Here is a 16,039-nt window from a genome sequence, read left to right as displayed (position 1 = left end):
TGTCCACTGCACAGTCAAGACCACCTTCAGCGGGAACCGAGAGCGTGCAAACGCCTCCAGCACTACTTGGAAATAAGCACCCATGACACCTGAGCCAAGCTGGCTGCAGGGGGAATACTAATGTCTCAAGCTCTTCCTTGACACAGGTCTTTCTAAAACTTCTAAAGTACTGGCTGTCCCACGTTGGGGGAACCTCACTGAATTTCAGAAATCTAATACTTCCACATGTTTTCCCTCTCCTCTCTGAACAACATGCTTCTTGACACTTACACTGGAATGAGAGCAAGCGATTTAGATACAAAGGCGGGTTTCCACTGTTAACACACATCCAGCCTCTCAGGACTTAAATGCCATCTGGGTGCTCGTCTGACAAACACAAAGGCCCCGTGCTCGGCACTGGGGATCTAGTAACTAACAGGACACACAGGTCCCCGGCCCTGTGGCACTGGCATTCTAGACAGGAGGCGGGCATCAGCCTCAGAGAGACAGACCTTCAGGCTGATGTGGTCAAGCATGAGCACAGGAGGACAAGACACGGATGAGGGAGGGGGGAGACAGCTTCTCTGAGGAGGGGACTGAGGTGAGAACTCGGGATAAAGAGAAGCTGGTCACCTGGTGCGCTGGGGAGATAGCAGCAGCACCGGCCATGCGCGACCTCACGACAGGAGACACAATCCGGGCAAGGCTGGGGCTGGAGGCAGGATGCTGGCAGAGGGCAGGGGTCGAGGCCAGAGGCCAGAGGAGTTTCAGGCTGCAGGAAGGAGTCTGCATTTTATACGATGAGAATCCACTGAAAGAGCTGAAGCAGAAAAATCAGGCAGCTCTCTTTGGCAGCCGTGGAGGGTGGCTTGGAGGGAAGACAGCGTGGGAATGGGGACCAACCAGCATCCATGACAGCAGGAGTGAGAGTGGACGAGGAAGGACCTGGGCGCAGACTTCAGCGCTGCCCGCCTGAGCTCCATGCCCAGGCGAGGTGGCTTCCCAGGAGGTGTAGCAGTGAGGAACCCGCCTGTCAGAGAAAGCAGACGCAGATTCCACCCCTGGGTGGGGAAGATCCCCTGGAGGAGGACACAGCAACCCACTGCAGTATTCGTGCCTGGAGAACCCCATGGACAGAGCTGCCTGGGGGGCTAGGAAAGCCAGATCACGCAGGTCGATGAAACCCCGTCTGCTCAGTTATCAACAGCAGTTAGTTCTCCAGCTGCCAGCACTCCTCCTGAGGAAGGGTCGCCAGTTCATGGCCTCTCACGAGTCACTGTTTCTCAACCAGCATCAGAGCCCACAAGAGGATTTTATTAAACACAACACCATTTCTCAGGTCTTCATTCTCCCTGTGCCAATCTCCAACTAAGGGACAGAGTCAAGGCGACCACCACGGAGTGGGGCAAAGCAGAGAGGTGGGCACGTGTATGTTCACCTGTAAACTCAGCTTCAGCTAAGTGCCCATGAGGGGAAGGCCTGACGCCGCAGTCCTCCTGAACGTCCTAGAATGTCCAGTGGAGAGAAATAAACACACTACTAACTGGTGTAACAACTACAATGTGAAATGATAGGATAAACGAGACAATAAAAAGTGGCCTCATTTGAACGGGGATTCTGGCAGACTTCTCTCAAATAAATAAGGTTAACTCTACCTGGGAGAATGGCCAGTGTAGACGGAAGGAGACCCCGGGAAGACGGACAACAAGGGAGCCAAGGTGCCGAAGGAGAGTCAGGAAGGGCCGCCTGACGCTGGGTGTGGCAGTGTGGGGACGGTCTAGGGGATGCCTCCTAGTGAAAATAAAACTTAAACTTTAAATGGTGCTCGTTAAATCAACCAGCCAAAGGAGCAGACCCTTAAGGACAAAAACGAATGGCAATAAATGTTCGCATAAAGTTTTGTTTCTGGTTTGGAATGAACTGTACACGGTGGCACTTAAAACATGAACAGTAACCACGGAGAAGCCAAATTAAGAAAACAGAGTCGTCGCCAAGCTAGGCGGGCCAAGCGACTGACGGACTCGAAAGCAGCAGCTTCCACGTTCTCGCCAGCCCAGGCGGAGGGGGAGCAAGGGGCACACGGTCGCTTGCAGGCCACACAGCTCCTGCCAAGCACCTCACCTCACGAAGGACAGACTCCCGTTTTCCAAGAGGCGTGACAGTAAACCTCCAGCAGTCTTGTCTTTCGTGCAAGTAAACAGGCCGGGGCAGGACTGATGCACCCTGACCTCTAGGAGGAGAGAAGACGGCTGAGTGAGGCAGGCTGAGCAAGACCCACAGGTGGCCAGGCTTGAGTGCAGGCCCGAGGTCAGAGGGCAGACCACCATCTGGCCTTCACTTCGAGTCGCTGTGAGCTTCACAGTGTAAGAAAACAAGAGGTGTACAACCAAAAGCCAAGTAGACACAATCTGAAGGGGCATAACCTGAAGCATGTCAGTCTTACTGTAAAACAGTCAGACCATCTGCCGACACACCTGAGCAAGGAAGGAGAGTTCACTCTTGTGGGCGTCTCATTCACGACAGGACATCCCACTCCTCCAACTTCCAGCTTCGATTGCTGGGGAACTAGTTGCTAGGATACCGTAGAAGCTACATCAAAGGTAGGGCTCCTGCCCACTCTCACTCTGAACGGGTCTGGCCTGCAACTGTGGAGCCTGAGGGGTGTGGGGTGCAGTGTGGTGGCAGAGTGCCGCCCATCCTTAGCCCCATGCCCACTCGCTGCACACAGGACCCAGGGAGGCAAGTCGTGTCCACGCTTGTTTGCTCTGGACGAGGACAAAGACTTGGTTCACACACCTTCAGCCACACTAGGCAATGGGTAAAAGCATCAGTGAGAGGCTTTAAAAAACCCACATCATGTAACTGGGAAGCTAAACCCAAAGTTTATCTTTTTAAAGCCAAACGGCAGTAAAAGGTTTTCTAGCTTAAATTAATGTCAGCTCAACAAATGAACGAAAGATCACTGAACGACCACCAGGGGCTTGGTGCTGGGGACACAGAAATCAACAGCAGGCATCGCTCCCCTCCGGAGGATGCAAGACCTATTTCAGGAGGACGACATCCTGGCCATGTGAGTGTCAGGGTGGGCAGAGGAAGACACGAACGGCAGGCCTGCAGTGAGCACAACACAAGCACTTCCCTGGTGTGGGGGCTCGCTGGTGCCTTTATAAACAGCAGCAAGGTCAGCCAGCTGTGCCAGCCTGAAGTGTTTGAGGTGCTTCCCCGAATACCTCCCTCTGGTGGCGGCTCGGCAGGCCCAGACACAAGCTAGACTGCTCGTGAAGCGAAGGACAGGATGGAGCATGTTCTCAAGTTTCCACTAAAATCCCTGCATTCCCCAAGATGTGGCACTGTGGCCCAGAATTTCCAAAAGGTACACGAGAACCGCACAGATTCCAGGGAGTCCTGCAGCAGACGCCTTCCTACCACACATCTGACACATATGTGCATTACTTAGAAGACTTCTCCAACATAACAGGTGTTTAAGGCGCTGCAGACAGAAATGCGCTCTGGGACAGAAATGCGCTCTGGGACACACTGCGGTGACACCCCTGGGGCCTGCGGGGTCTGGCATGGGGTGTGCAGTGTGGCACAGGTCCTGTCCGGGATACGCTTTTCTGGAGGGCAAGGTTACAGGGTCTGCGTGTGCCGCGCTCACGGAGGAGCAGAGGAGCCCGGCTGACAGAGAGCCGAGGCGCTCGGGCTCCGCTGGGGGCCACGGGGGAACTCCAGGAGGAGGACGCGCGTGCTCAAGTCTAAGAGGAGGAAGGGCTGGGCCGGCGGAGAGGCGCCCGCACAGGAGTCTAGACGCCTGAACGAGGAGCAGGGCACAGACAGCGCTGGGCTGGCCCCGTGGTCCCACTGCCCAGGAGCTGGCAGAGCCAGTTGTGCTCGGGGAACCAACTCCATGAGCGCCTCTCTTCTCATCTGTGAAATGACAGTGCTTAACAAAGAGGCCTGTTAAAAAAAGAAGGAGAGAAACCGCCTGTGCAGGGTAATGTAGCTTAAAGGGTATATATATACAGCACAGGGTTGGGCACCTAGAAACTACTCGATTTTTAAAATGTCAGTGTGAGAAGCAACAACACACGCCTCCTTGTGTACATCCTGACATTTCCACACGGGCGCACGTCACATGAGCCCGCCCAGGTCAAGATGGAGAATATGCCCAGCACCTGGAAGGCCCCTGGGTACCACTGCCCACCTATGCCCACCCTCCTACCCATCAAGGTAACTACCATCCTGACTGCTACTGTCACAGATTAATTCTTCCTGCTGGTAAACCTCCTCTACAGGCAGTCGCAGAGCGTACACTCTCTGAATCCAGCTTCTTTAGCTCTGTGCTATGGTAGTGAGACACACCCGTGTTACACAGGGCGGCTCATTCTCTGCTGCTGTACAGCGCGCTGTGGAATGGACGTCCACACTCTTCTGCGACTGCTGACCACGTGGGACGGTTCTGCTTTGGGGCTGTTATAAACCCTGTGACTAGGAACGCTCCTGCACGCGTCTTCTGACAGACACGTGTGCTCCCCCCGGGGTGCGACTGCGGGCTCACAGGGCGGGCCTGGAGTCAGCAGACACTGCCCAAGTTCTCCAAAGAGACTTTTCTAACTGACACCTCCCAAATCAATTCATCACAGTTCAGGCTGCCCCACACCTTTGCCATCCGTTGGTTCTGTCATCTCACCAGCTCTTCTGGTGGGTTCCTGACTGTGGGTTAAACATGTATTTCCCTGACGAGGATGCTAAGCTCTTTCTGTACAGTTACTGGCCATCCGGGTTTCCTCTTCTGTGAGATGCCATGGGCCTTTTGTTCATTCTCAGAACCTGAATTCTCTTTCGTTGTTTCACAACAGTCCTTAAATTAGTATGGGTATGAGTCCTTTGTCAGATACACGTTTACAATGCAAATAATTTTACAAAGTTAGTGCTTTCCCAGTTAAAATGTTGATGTTTTGTTTAAGAAACCTTTGCCTGTTCCAAGACAAGAACCATACTTTCTTATGATTCCTCCTAGAAGCTCTTGTGTTTTACCTTCCACATGAAGGTTTATGAGCTGTCTTCAATTAGTGTGGGTGAACAGGGTGAGATACGGGTGGCAGGTTTTTCTTCCTCGTAAGAGATATTAAATTGGTCTAGCATCATTTATGGAAAACGACCACCCTTTACTCCTCAAGTACAGGGGGCCTTTGTTGTGTATGTGAGAGTACATTTCAGGACTCTTTTCTGTTTTGCAGTATCATTAATATTACTTAAGTCTTACCCCTGACTCACAGTGTGCTCACAGATGAAACTCCGCCTTTCTCCTGGGCAGCCACAGCTGTCACAGGACATCTGTGGGGCAGCATCTGCCTGCTGAGAGGCTGCAGGCTGGGCGCTTTGCACACAGCACACTCCTTTCACCACGGCCCTGTGGGGGTCCATCCCGCTTTAGACACATAAGCTGAGACTCGCCACACAGGCGGAGCAGCGCGCTTCGAGGCTGAGAAGCAGTAGAGCCTGTGTCTGCGGCCCCCAGGGCTGGTGCTCCTGCCACTACGCCATCCATCCCTCCGTGGCATGGCATGACTGGGGAGACTCTGGTTACTTTCCTATAAAGGTACGCTTCTGGGCACACATAACACTTACAAATGAGGCTTTTCAATATAAAAAAAAAGAAGAAAAGAGAAAGGAAGGAAGGAGAAGAAAGGAAAGAACAGAAAAAAAAAAAACCCAACCCAGTTTAGACGCTCATCCTATCCTTGTCCCCTCCTCCTCCAATAAAAACAATATATATATATATATATAAAACCCACATCAAGGACAACTGATCAAAACACAGATCAAAAAAAGAATAAAAGAAAAACATTTCAAATAAAGTTCAGCTGTTTCTATTTGGAAACAGCAACAACAAACAATCCCACTTGCCACAATAAACTGACAAATAAGAAACTGACTCTGTGGTGGCGGGGCTGGAATTTTCCGATGGTATCTGCTACTGTGTCATTACTGCGGGTCCCCGCAAGGGAGCGGCGGACGAACAGCTGGGCTGTGTCCTGATGTAGCACAGCCGCTGAGGGCCTTCCTTCGGGGTGAACAACCCCTTGGGATGTTTTCTCTTCCCTGGAACTAGAAATCCCAGTCCATCACTAGAAGACACCTCCAAGAAACGGGGCAGCCAGCCTTCCAGTCCCGTTCCTAGCCTGGGGGAGTTGACAGCCCAGTTTGCTTGGATATGCCACCTAGAAATTCCTAATCCCCATGGGTGGTGGAGAAAGAAGAAGTCTTCCAGGGGGTCGGAACTGCTGACTTCCCACAGGGAACGAGGATGCCTACGTAAGGTAACATGAGCCCTCACCCCCAACCCATGGGCGATGCATGAGCACACAACACAGCCCGCCGATCCAGAGCAACCAGAGAGCGGAGCTGTTTTTATTAACTGACCTTTACTCTCAGCTCTGATTCCTAGTCTACACACATGCAATATATATTGCTTTCTTTAACACAAAATACTGAAATTAAAGTTCAATGAAAGCTTGACTGGTGTGAGTTATTAGAAGGGGCTGAACCACCAAACAAAGCTGAAATAATACTGCTGCCAAACCAAGTTTATTCAATTCACAAAAGAATCATCAAATCCAAGGGAGAAATTTCTCCCCTGCTTAGGAAGATCCTCCCTACCTGTCAAATAAACATATACACACACACACTTCATCAAGCTGCTGGTTTTCATTCATTTGTTCACTGCCTTACTCAGTCATGTACCCATCCTAAAATATTTACTAGACATTTAGTATGTGCCTATCAGTGGCATATTACATTGAGATAAAAACAGAAAGAAAAAAAAAGGTCTATGCACTTATGGCCCTTGGTCTAGAGGGTACTTAGGACGCAAACGCACAAATACTCAGGTACAGACTGGGACAAGCTGGAGGAGCAGAACAGGTCCCAGGAGGGGCTGGCGAGGGAAGGCTTCCCTGTGGAAGAGAAGAGGAGGCTGAGCCAGGGAAGAGAGTGCAGCCAAGGGAGGAAGACAATGACTTCCTTGAGGTGAGAAGTCACAGATTCGAGGAACAAAAGAGGAGGCCTGTCTGGGGAATGCTAAAAGAGGGACACCAGTCTGGATCTAACTGAAGAGGCAGGTGGGGCCAGAACACACAGGACCTGTCAGGACATGCTGGACCCTGTGGACACATTCTAAGTATGGCAGACAGGCTTGGAGGTTCTGTAAATAGGGCCAAGTTTATGAGAGATGGAAAAGAAAAGACCCTGATCTGGGAAAGATTGAAGGCCGGAGGAGAAGGGGACAACAGAAGATGAGGTGGTTGGATGGCATCACCCACTTGATGGACATGAGTTTGAGCAAGCTCCAGGAGATGGTAAAGGACAGGGAAGCCTGGTATGCTGCAGTCCATGGGGTTGCAGAGTCGGACACGACTGAGCGACTGAACTGAACTTATGAGAGATGGAGGGGGGCAGGTAGAGTCCAAAGGTATTACCACCTGAACCCCACCATCACTCGCGTGACGGCCTGAACCATCTCCACCCTACCCTCCTCCCCAGTCTGTGGAAAAAACTGTCTGCCAAGAAACCAGTCCCTAGTGCCAAGAAAGTTGGGGACCACTGCATTAAAACACTGAGATCCTGTAGCTATCCCAAATGCTGGAACCAGGCACACATTTTCTAACAAGCCAAACAGTCCCTCACCCATGAACCCATTTTAAAGGAAATTCTAAAAGAAAGTCTTCAGGCAGAAGGAAAATGACCCCAGGTAGACAGACAAAGCTGTAAGAGGGGTGAAAGGCAGGAAAGGAGTAAGTATGTGGATCCATCTAAATGAAAATTGATAGTAATGTTTTATAGGGTTCTAAAAATAGAATGAAAACATATAACAGCATATAAGCTGGGGGATGCTAAGTGGTCCTATATTATCTAGAAAAGGGGTAAAGATCTGAAAAACATTGTATTTTCCTTAGTCAAGGATGCATGTTATAATTTCCCAGGGAACTATTAACAAAATAGAAAAAAAATTAAACATTTTAAACTGAAAAAGATAAATGCTTAATTATACAAAACAATTCAAAAGAAGCAAGAGAAAAATAAAATAGAAAGCAAATCAGCCTGGCTTAAATATAAACAGATAAGCAATTACATTAAATATGAATGGGCCAAACGCAGCAGCTAAAAGGCAAAGAAACCAGACTAAGGAAAAGTCAGCCATGCTCTTCACAGCCAACGCCTCTGACATGGGAAGACTGAAAATGAAAGCTCTGCAGTGGTCTTACCATGTAAACATCAACCAACAGTGAAGCGAAGTAGCTATATTCACGTTAGGCAAAAAGCATTGTTAGAGATACAGAAGGTCACTTTACAATGACAACGGGGACATTTTTCAAGACCTGATACTTCAATAATACTGTCTCAAAATATATAAAGAAAAATGCTAGATAACTAAGAGGAGAAATTTAGAGAAATCTATAGTCATAGGCTGATTTTTAAAACATCTCTCTAATTGATAAACCAAAATAGACAAAAGCATCACTAGAAATGTAAAAAATTTACAATCTTGACCTGAAAATACTGTACTCCACTACTAGAAAGCAGATGTGACTGTCCCACACACACACAGAACAGCTGCCGAAACTGGCCACACAGCGGTCATGAAGCAGGTCTCAATACATTTTCAGGACAGAGAACACCCAGCGTGTGCTCTCTGGTCATAATATATTTATGTTAGAAATGAGTCCCCCCGAAACAATTCCTATTTGTTCAGAATTTAAGAAATGCATTTCTAAATAATGCATGGGTCAAAAACCCCATAATAATCTTAAATAAATGGGCAGATATGCCATGATCATGGATGGGTTAGAAGACTCAGTATTGTTTAGACGTCAATTCTCATTAAACTGATTCTCGCCAATGCAATTTCAATGAGTACAGATTTTAAATTGTTTTCTTTGTGATGGTTTTAAGCATGTACATGTGTGTAAACGTGTGTGCACATAAACACGCAGGCACAAATGCGTAGACTCTGACTAGCTGGTTTTAAAACTTTTACAGGCAAATACAAATGACCAAACATAGCCATAATACTCTAAAAAAAGAAACAAGTTGGAAGGCCTCAATCAACTCAATCAAGGACTCAGTCAATTGATCTACAGTATCTTGAAACTGCAGAGAGTGACAGTACCTAAGACTCTAGCACTGGCACAGACAGACAGAGATCCAGGGAAACGAGAGGAGAGTCCACAGCCACCCACACAACACACGGCGCCACAGGAGCCAACACGTGTTCTTTCCAGTACCTGGGCCGGGACAATGCTCTGCTCCGGTGGAAAAATGCAGAAACAGACCCTCCCTCACACCATGCCCAAAAATCAATCCCACATGAATTGCAGACCTAAACATAAAAGGTAAAAATACAAAGTATTCAGAAGATAATACAGAGTATTGTTATGACCTAAGTGTATGAAAATAGTTAACAGAATACACACTCAAATAAACTAATCATAAAGAAACAGTGGTAAACTTGACTAAAACTTAAGAAATTTTGTTAATAAAAAAAACTATAAAGAGAATGACAAGTAATAGAATAGGGGAAAGGAAATATTAGCAAGACGTGCAGCTGCCAAAGGACTTCTACCAAGAATATATAAAATAATCTATTGCAAACAAATTATAAAAAGACAACCCAATGAAAAAATGGGCAAAAGGTTTTGATCAAGCACATTTTACACACACACACACACACACACACACACACACACACTCCAAATAGAAGATGTTCAACCTCATCAGAAATGCAGACAATAGAGCAAATGGGATCTTAACTACAGTGGAAGCACGAAGGGGAGAGCAGAGGGGCTGGTAACAGAAGCTAAGTCCCAGTGTCATGACAAACTAAACAGCTAACGTCAGGATCTGACAGACCAAGGGACAGCAGCAAAGCACATTACGTAGCTAGACAAAAGCAACAGCTCAGACAATGAACAGCAAAGTGCTGGAGACTGGGCCAGAGATTTCACTCTCCCATCTACACCTTAGGCATTAAAAAAGCCAACAGATGTAGTATTTTGATGAGTAAAAACATATAGGAGAGAAACAAACCTAAGAAAGGAGGGTGGGAAAGGGAAGGAGAGGTAAGGAGGCAAGGTGCGGTGATGAAAGAATGCCTGGGGCAACTCCCCCGACAGCAGGAGCAGACAGCGAGGAGGAGCGCTGGGTGGATCGACTCTGTGATCTGCACCCGGCCCGTCTGCTCTGAATACTGGGGAGCCAGGTTTCAACTTATGGCTCCCATCTAAAAATTGAATCCCTACAAAACCTGGATTCCTAGGCTATAACGCTTTTTCATTTCTGACCATCACTCTCCCTTAGGTCTCATCTTAAGTATATCTTACATGTCCTTAAAATCTAGTAGGCCTTTAAACAAAAGTCTAAAGAGTTACTAAACATATATAACACTAAACATCTAACGTTTCACCTTTTCTTGACAATTCAGAGAAGATTCCTGAATCTTGCAATGCTTCATTAATAACCATTTTAAAAACCAGTTATCCATATAGACTGTCCATTTAAAAATTTTCAGTGTATAATTCTGAGTCATTTCTCCACTACATTAGTATCTTACTATGCCTTCTCTGTATGCGTTCTGACCATCCCGCTGACTCATAGGAGGCAGTTTAGAAAAGTGGCTGAGAATCAGGTACACGACAAGCTTAACCTCTGAGCCTGACCTTTAGTTCTCAGTTTATTTTCTCATCTACAGATGGGGAAGATGATGATAATAGGACCTACTTCACAGTGTTGTCAAGACTAAAGAAGGTAACGTATGTAAACACATAGTAGTAGTTCGGTCGCTCAGTCGTGTCCGACTCTTTGCGACCCCATGAATCGCAGCACGCCAGGCCTCCGTGTCCATCACCATCTCCCGGACTTCACTCAGACTCATGTCCATCGAGTCCGTGATGCCATCCAGCCATCTCATCCTCGGTCGTCCCCTTCTCCTCCTGCCCCCAATCCCTCCCAGCATCAGAGTCTTCTCCAATGAGTCAACTCTTCTCATGAGGTGTCCAAAGTACTGGAGCTTCAGCTTTAGCATCATTCCTTCCAAAGAAATCCCAGGGTTGATCTCCTAGCAGTCCAAGGGACTCTCAAGAGTCTTCTCCAACACCACAGTTCAAAAGCATCAATTCTTCGGCGCTCAGCCTTCTTCACAGTCCAACTCTCACATCCATACATGACCACAGGAAAAACCATAGCCTTGACTAGATGGACCTTAGTCGGCAAAGTAATGTCTCTGCTTTTGAATATACTATCTAGGTTGGTCATAACTTTTCTTCCAAGGAGTGTCTTTTAATTTCATGGCTGCAGTCACCATCTGCAGTGATTTTGGAGTCCCCCCCAAAAAAGTCTGACACTGTTTCCACTGTTTCCCCATCTATTTCCCATGAAGTGATAGGACCGGATGCCATGATCTTCGTTTTCTGAATGTTGAGCTTTAAGCCAACTTTTTCGCTCTCCTCTTTCACTTTCATCAAGAGGAATTTTAGCTCCTCTTCACTTTCTGCCATAAGGGTGGTGTCATCTGCATATCTGAGGTGATTGATATTCCTCCTGGCAATCTTGATTCCAGCTTGTGTCTCTTCCAGCCCAGCGTTTCTCATGATGTACTCTGCATAGAAGCTAAATAAGCAGGGTGACAATATACAGCCTTGACGCACTCCTTTTCCTATTTGGAACCAGTCTGTTGTTCCATGTCCAGTTCTAACTGCTGCTTCCTCACCTGCATACAGATTTCTCAAGAGGCAGGTCAGGTGGTCTGGTATTCCCATCTCTTGAAGAATTTTCCACAGTTTATTGTGATCCACACAGTCAAAGGCTTTGGCATAGTCAATAAAGCAGAAATAGACGTTTTTCTGGAACTCTCTTGCTTTTTCCATGATCCAGAAGATGTTGGCAATTTGATCTCTGGTTCCTCTGCCTTTTCTAAAACCAGCTTGAACATCAGGGAGTTCATGGTTCATGTATTGCTGAAGCCTGGCTTGGAGAATTTTGAGTATCACTTTACTAGCATGTGAGATGAGTGCAATTGTGCGGTAGTTTGAGCATTCTTTGGCATTGCCTTTCTTTGGAACTGGAATGAAAACTGACCTTTTCCAGTCCCGTGACCACTGCTGAGTTTTCCACATTTGCTGGCATATTGAGTGTAGCACTTTCACAGCAACATCTTCCAGGATTTGAAACAGCTCAACTGGAATTCCATCACCTCCACTAGCTTTGTTTGTAATGCTTTCTAAGGCCCACTTGACTTCACATTTCAGGATGTCTGGCTCTAGATGAGTGATCACATCATCATGATTATCTGGGTCGTGAATATCTTTTTTGTACAGTTCTTCTGTGTATTCTTGCCACCTCTTCTTAATATCTTCTGCTTCTGTTAGGTCCATACCATTTCAGTCTTTTATCAAGCACATCTTTGCATGAAATGTTCCCTTGGTATCTCTAATTTTCTTGAAGAGATCTCTAGTCTTTCCCATTCTGTTGTTTTCCTCTATTTCTTTGCACTGATCGCTGAAGAAGGCTTTCTTATCTCTTCTTGCTATTCTTTGGAACAGATAGTAAGGACTCAATAAATGTTTCCTGAAAGGAATGAATGAATGAATATTTGGCAAGGAGACGCCAACATAAAAGACTTAGGAAGCATGAACCACATGCAGCGTATCTGCAGAGCTGCCATGGGCTGTGTGCAACAACAGCCTTTTAATTTTTCAGTCTTTGCCAAAGGCCAAAGATTAGTAATAAAAAACCTTTCTTCACTAGAAGGTCAATTCAGGGAATATAAAAGTAAAATTGCGTGAATTTTTTTGTTTGCAATAAATCATCTTTTTCATCCGGAAACGCGACACCTGCAGTAACACCTGAATGTTCTTTTATTGCTTTCCTGTGACAGCTTTCTTTTCTCCTTTCCCTTTTTGGGGCTAAAAAATTTCAAACCCGTCTAAGGAGCACAGCCTATAGTGCCTGATCATAATGCAAGGCAGTGAACTGACTGTTTTACCTTGAAGAAAACTCTTCAGAGGCGGTTTTCTTTTCTTTCTCTGACTGAGCTTACAAGCTATCATGCTCTTTAAAATAGGAATTTTTCTTCCATTGCTAATTAGACAAACGACAGTATCTTTAGCACAAATAATAAGCATTTCTCAATCTACTTACTTTGCAACACATGATTTTCATCAGCTCCTTTTCTCTTCTTGACAGAAACCAATAGTGAGCATTTTAAACACAAAATTCCCCTCCTCCTTGGCAACGCACTCCAGTATTCTTGCCTGGAGAATTCCATGGACGGAGGAGCTTGGTGGGCTACAGTCCACGGGGTCGCAAAGAGTCAGACACAACTGAGTGACTTCACTTTCACTTGGCCTCCCACAGGGTCACAATCTCAAAGTCCTGGCAATGGCCTTATTAACACCCCCCCACCCCCGCCACCGCCCACCCACCAGCAATAAGCACAAGGCCATGCAATGGCCAGGCAAGGGACCAGAAGGTCTGGAAGTGAAACAGATTCTCAAACCTACACAGGCTGCCTCCAGCCTCGCTCTTCATCACTGTACTAGATTCGTTTCCCACACGGAAGACCTAGGTGGAGAGGTGGGGAGTGGGCAAGTTCCTTGCACAACGCCCTCCAGAAGGGTGGTCAGGACAAGGAGGGGCAAGACCCAGAGCCTCTGGCGTCAGTAGCTGAGGGCCCCAGGACAGCACCCAGCAAAAACCAGACTCCCGGGCCACTAGGGCGCTTCTCCCACTTCTGAGCTCTCAGAGGTCTCCAAGCTACCACTGCTAGAATGGTTCTTCCAGAGGTCCCTTTGAACCTCTACTGAAGAGACGTACCGTTTTCCACAGTCACTCCGCGGAACACGTGGTCTGGAAAGGTGATGTCAGTGACATGCAGAGAACACAGGGCCCACAGGTGAGCTTTCAGCTGGGGCTTAAGGCATTCTGGAGGAGAACGCCCTTCCCCCACCCCGCCCCGCCCCACCCCGCCAAGAACCTGAGCTCACTGCGCTGCACAGGCTGCAGAAGTGTGACTCGGCCCCAACTCTGACCAAGCGGCTCAGTTCTTAGGGACAAAGCCAACGAGAAAGCCAGCTAACTCTCGTGAAGGGGAGCCAGATGGAGGCCCCGGGCGTGAACTCACTGGGAAGCACGTCAAGGATACAGGGGTTGCTGTCGTCGAGGCCACAGCTGTCGAGGATCAGGGGGATGCCGTCCAGCTCATTCACCTACAAAGAACAGAAAAGGCAAATTCACACATTTGGACGGCCTGGGGGTATGGGGGCTACAGGAGGTCTGCGGCTCCTTTTCTATCTCCTGACTCATTCCTGTAAAAATACGATTAGTGCAATTACCTGAAATGCCTCTATCAGTCCAGAAATGTTTAAAAAGAGACGTGCAAATAAAAAATGACACTCTTTCTTTTTATCCTTCCTCCAAAAAGTTGGGCAACTAGGCAGACATATTTAAAAAAATACAATTGAATACCACATTGCAAATCAACTACATTTTAATATACTTAGAAAAAATATAAAGTGGGATCTCTTCCCAACATTATTCACCAGCATAAACTTCAAATGAATCTCGGTTTACTAGTAACTAAATTCTTTTCCTAAGTTGGAAGCAGTTTCTACGGTTCTAAATCCAGAAGCAACAGACAAGTTTTAAAATTTAACTATGTTTTTTATAAAAGGCAAGTGAAAGCTGTAATAATTATCTGAAAGATACCACAGGAAAAGGGTTAATATTTTAATATGTACAGATTTTGTAAAAGTTGAGAAAAGATCAAGAAGCCAACAGAAAACTGGATGAAACACATGAACACAAATGGCACAGACGAAAGCGACGTAAGCGGACTGCAGAGATGTCGAAGTCTGCTCAACTTTGCTTCTAATAAGACTCAGGCAAATTACGACCCCACCCCTCAGCTGCCACAGTGGAAAAGGCGCCTCTGACATGAGTGGCTGGGAAGGCGACAGGAGCTGGCTCCCTCGGACACTGCCTGAGCAGATGCTTAGTGGCACAACCCTGACAGAAGGGGAAATAAAATCACATGCTAAAAACTGACATTTCAAAGCAGACTGTACGGGTGAATTAGAGAGTTCTTGGAAATCAAGGTTACACTAGAGCCATACCTGAACTCGGGGCATGCACTCCAAGGTTAATACTTCTCATTCATACCGCTCCGTTATGAAATGATACGAGGTAACTTTTTATAGAAATTCATTAAAGGTTTATAACATAACCTATTCTAGACAAAGGACGGTAGTGACATCGTGACACACACATAATGACACGCTGGAGAGTGAACACAGATGACGGTCACTGAGAAAGGGACCCATGGGCGTGACACCTCCAGGAGATGCGGCTGCGGGTGTCGTCACCACGCTTATGTTTACAGGTTCCTGCCACTGCTGAGTGAGGAGCTCGCGTCAGGGGCAGGGGAAACGATTAGGACATGAACACCTTTTCTTCTGTTCGCACTTCATAAAACAGGGAAGTTGTTTCTTTAGCTAACGTGTTGGGAACTGATTCTAGACCCATGATGAGTCAGAAGTTGTAGTAACAGTTCCTATCAGGGAGCCAAGCTCAGTCAACGCTTCACGACGAAACACATCTCGACAAGACGGCAAGTCTGGCTTAAACAAGTGAACATTTAGCCTCTGGAAGTCAAGTGCAGACACCAGGACGGCTCATTGACTGCTAACTGCTCTTTCCCACTGCGGCCAACACTAATCTCAGAGAATGCACTGCAAGGTGGCCAGGCCCAACTCAAGTAGTATCTAAGCTTCTTTGGGGAAAAATGTATTAGGCTGACCAAAGAAACACAACACCAGAGGCTCCATTACTGTCTGCTCTCACACTGAATGGCAAATAGCAAAGTCACAACAACCTGAAGAAAAACAAGAGCACGATGCCAACGCAGGACTGAATCTCCCTCTGAAGCGCCCAGTGAGAAGTCAAAGTGTGTTCGTGGCAGGGGGCCGCAGGGTACATGCACACACGCCCAGGTGAGCAGAGTCCT

The 16,039-nt window shown here is 47.2% G+C and overlaps 1 protein-coding gene across 1 annotated transcript in view; it reads right to left on the bottom strand.

Moving 5' to 3' along the window:
- ATXN10 (ataxin 10) overlaps nucleotides 1-16,039 on the bottom strand; it is a 142,514-nt gene that overhangs the window by 11,856 nt on the left and 114,619 nt on the right. The window contains exon 10 of the mRNA XM_068970734.1: nucleotides 14,180-14,243. Coding sequence (XP_068826835.1) covers nucleotides 14,180-14,243 — 64 coding nt within the window. The remainder of the gene's footprint in view (nucleotides 1-14,179; nucleotides 14,244-16,039) is intronic.

This window comes from Capricornis sumatraensis, chromosome 4 (genome assembly GCF_032405125.1).
Source record: "Capricornis sumatraensis isolate serow.1 chromosome 4, serow.2, whole genome shotgun sequence".
Classification (NCBI taxonomy): Eukaryota; Metazoa; Chordata; class Mammalia; order Artiodactyla; family Bovidae; genus Capricornis; species Capricornis sumatraensis.
This window is presented reverse-complemented; position numbering and strand designations above follow the sequence as displayed.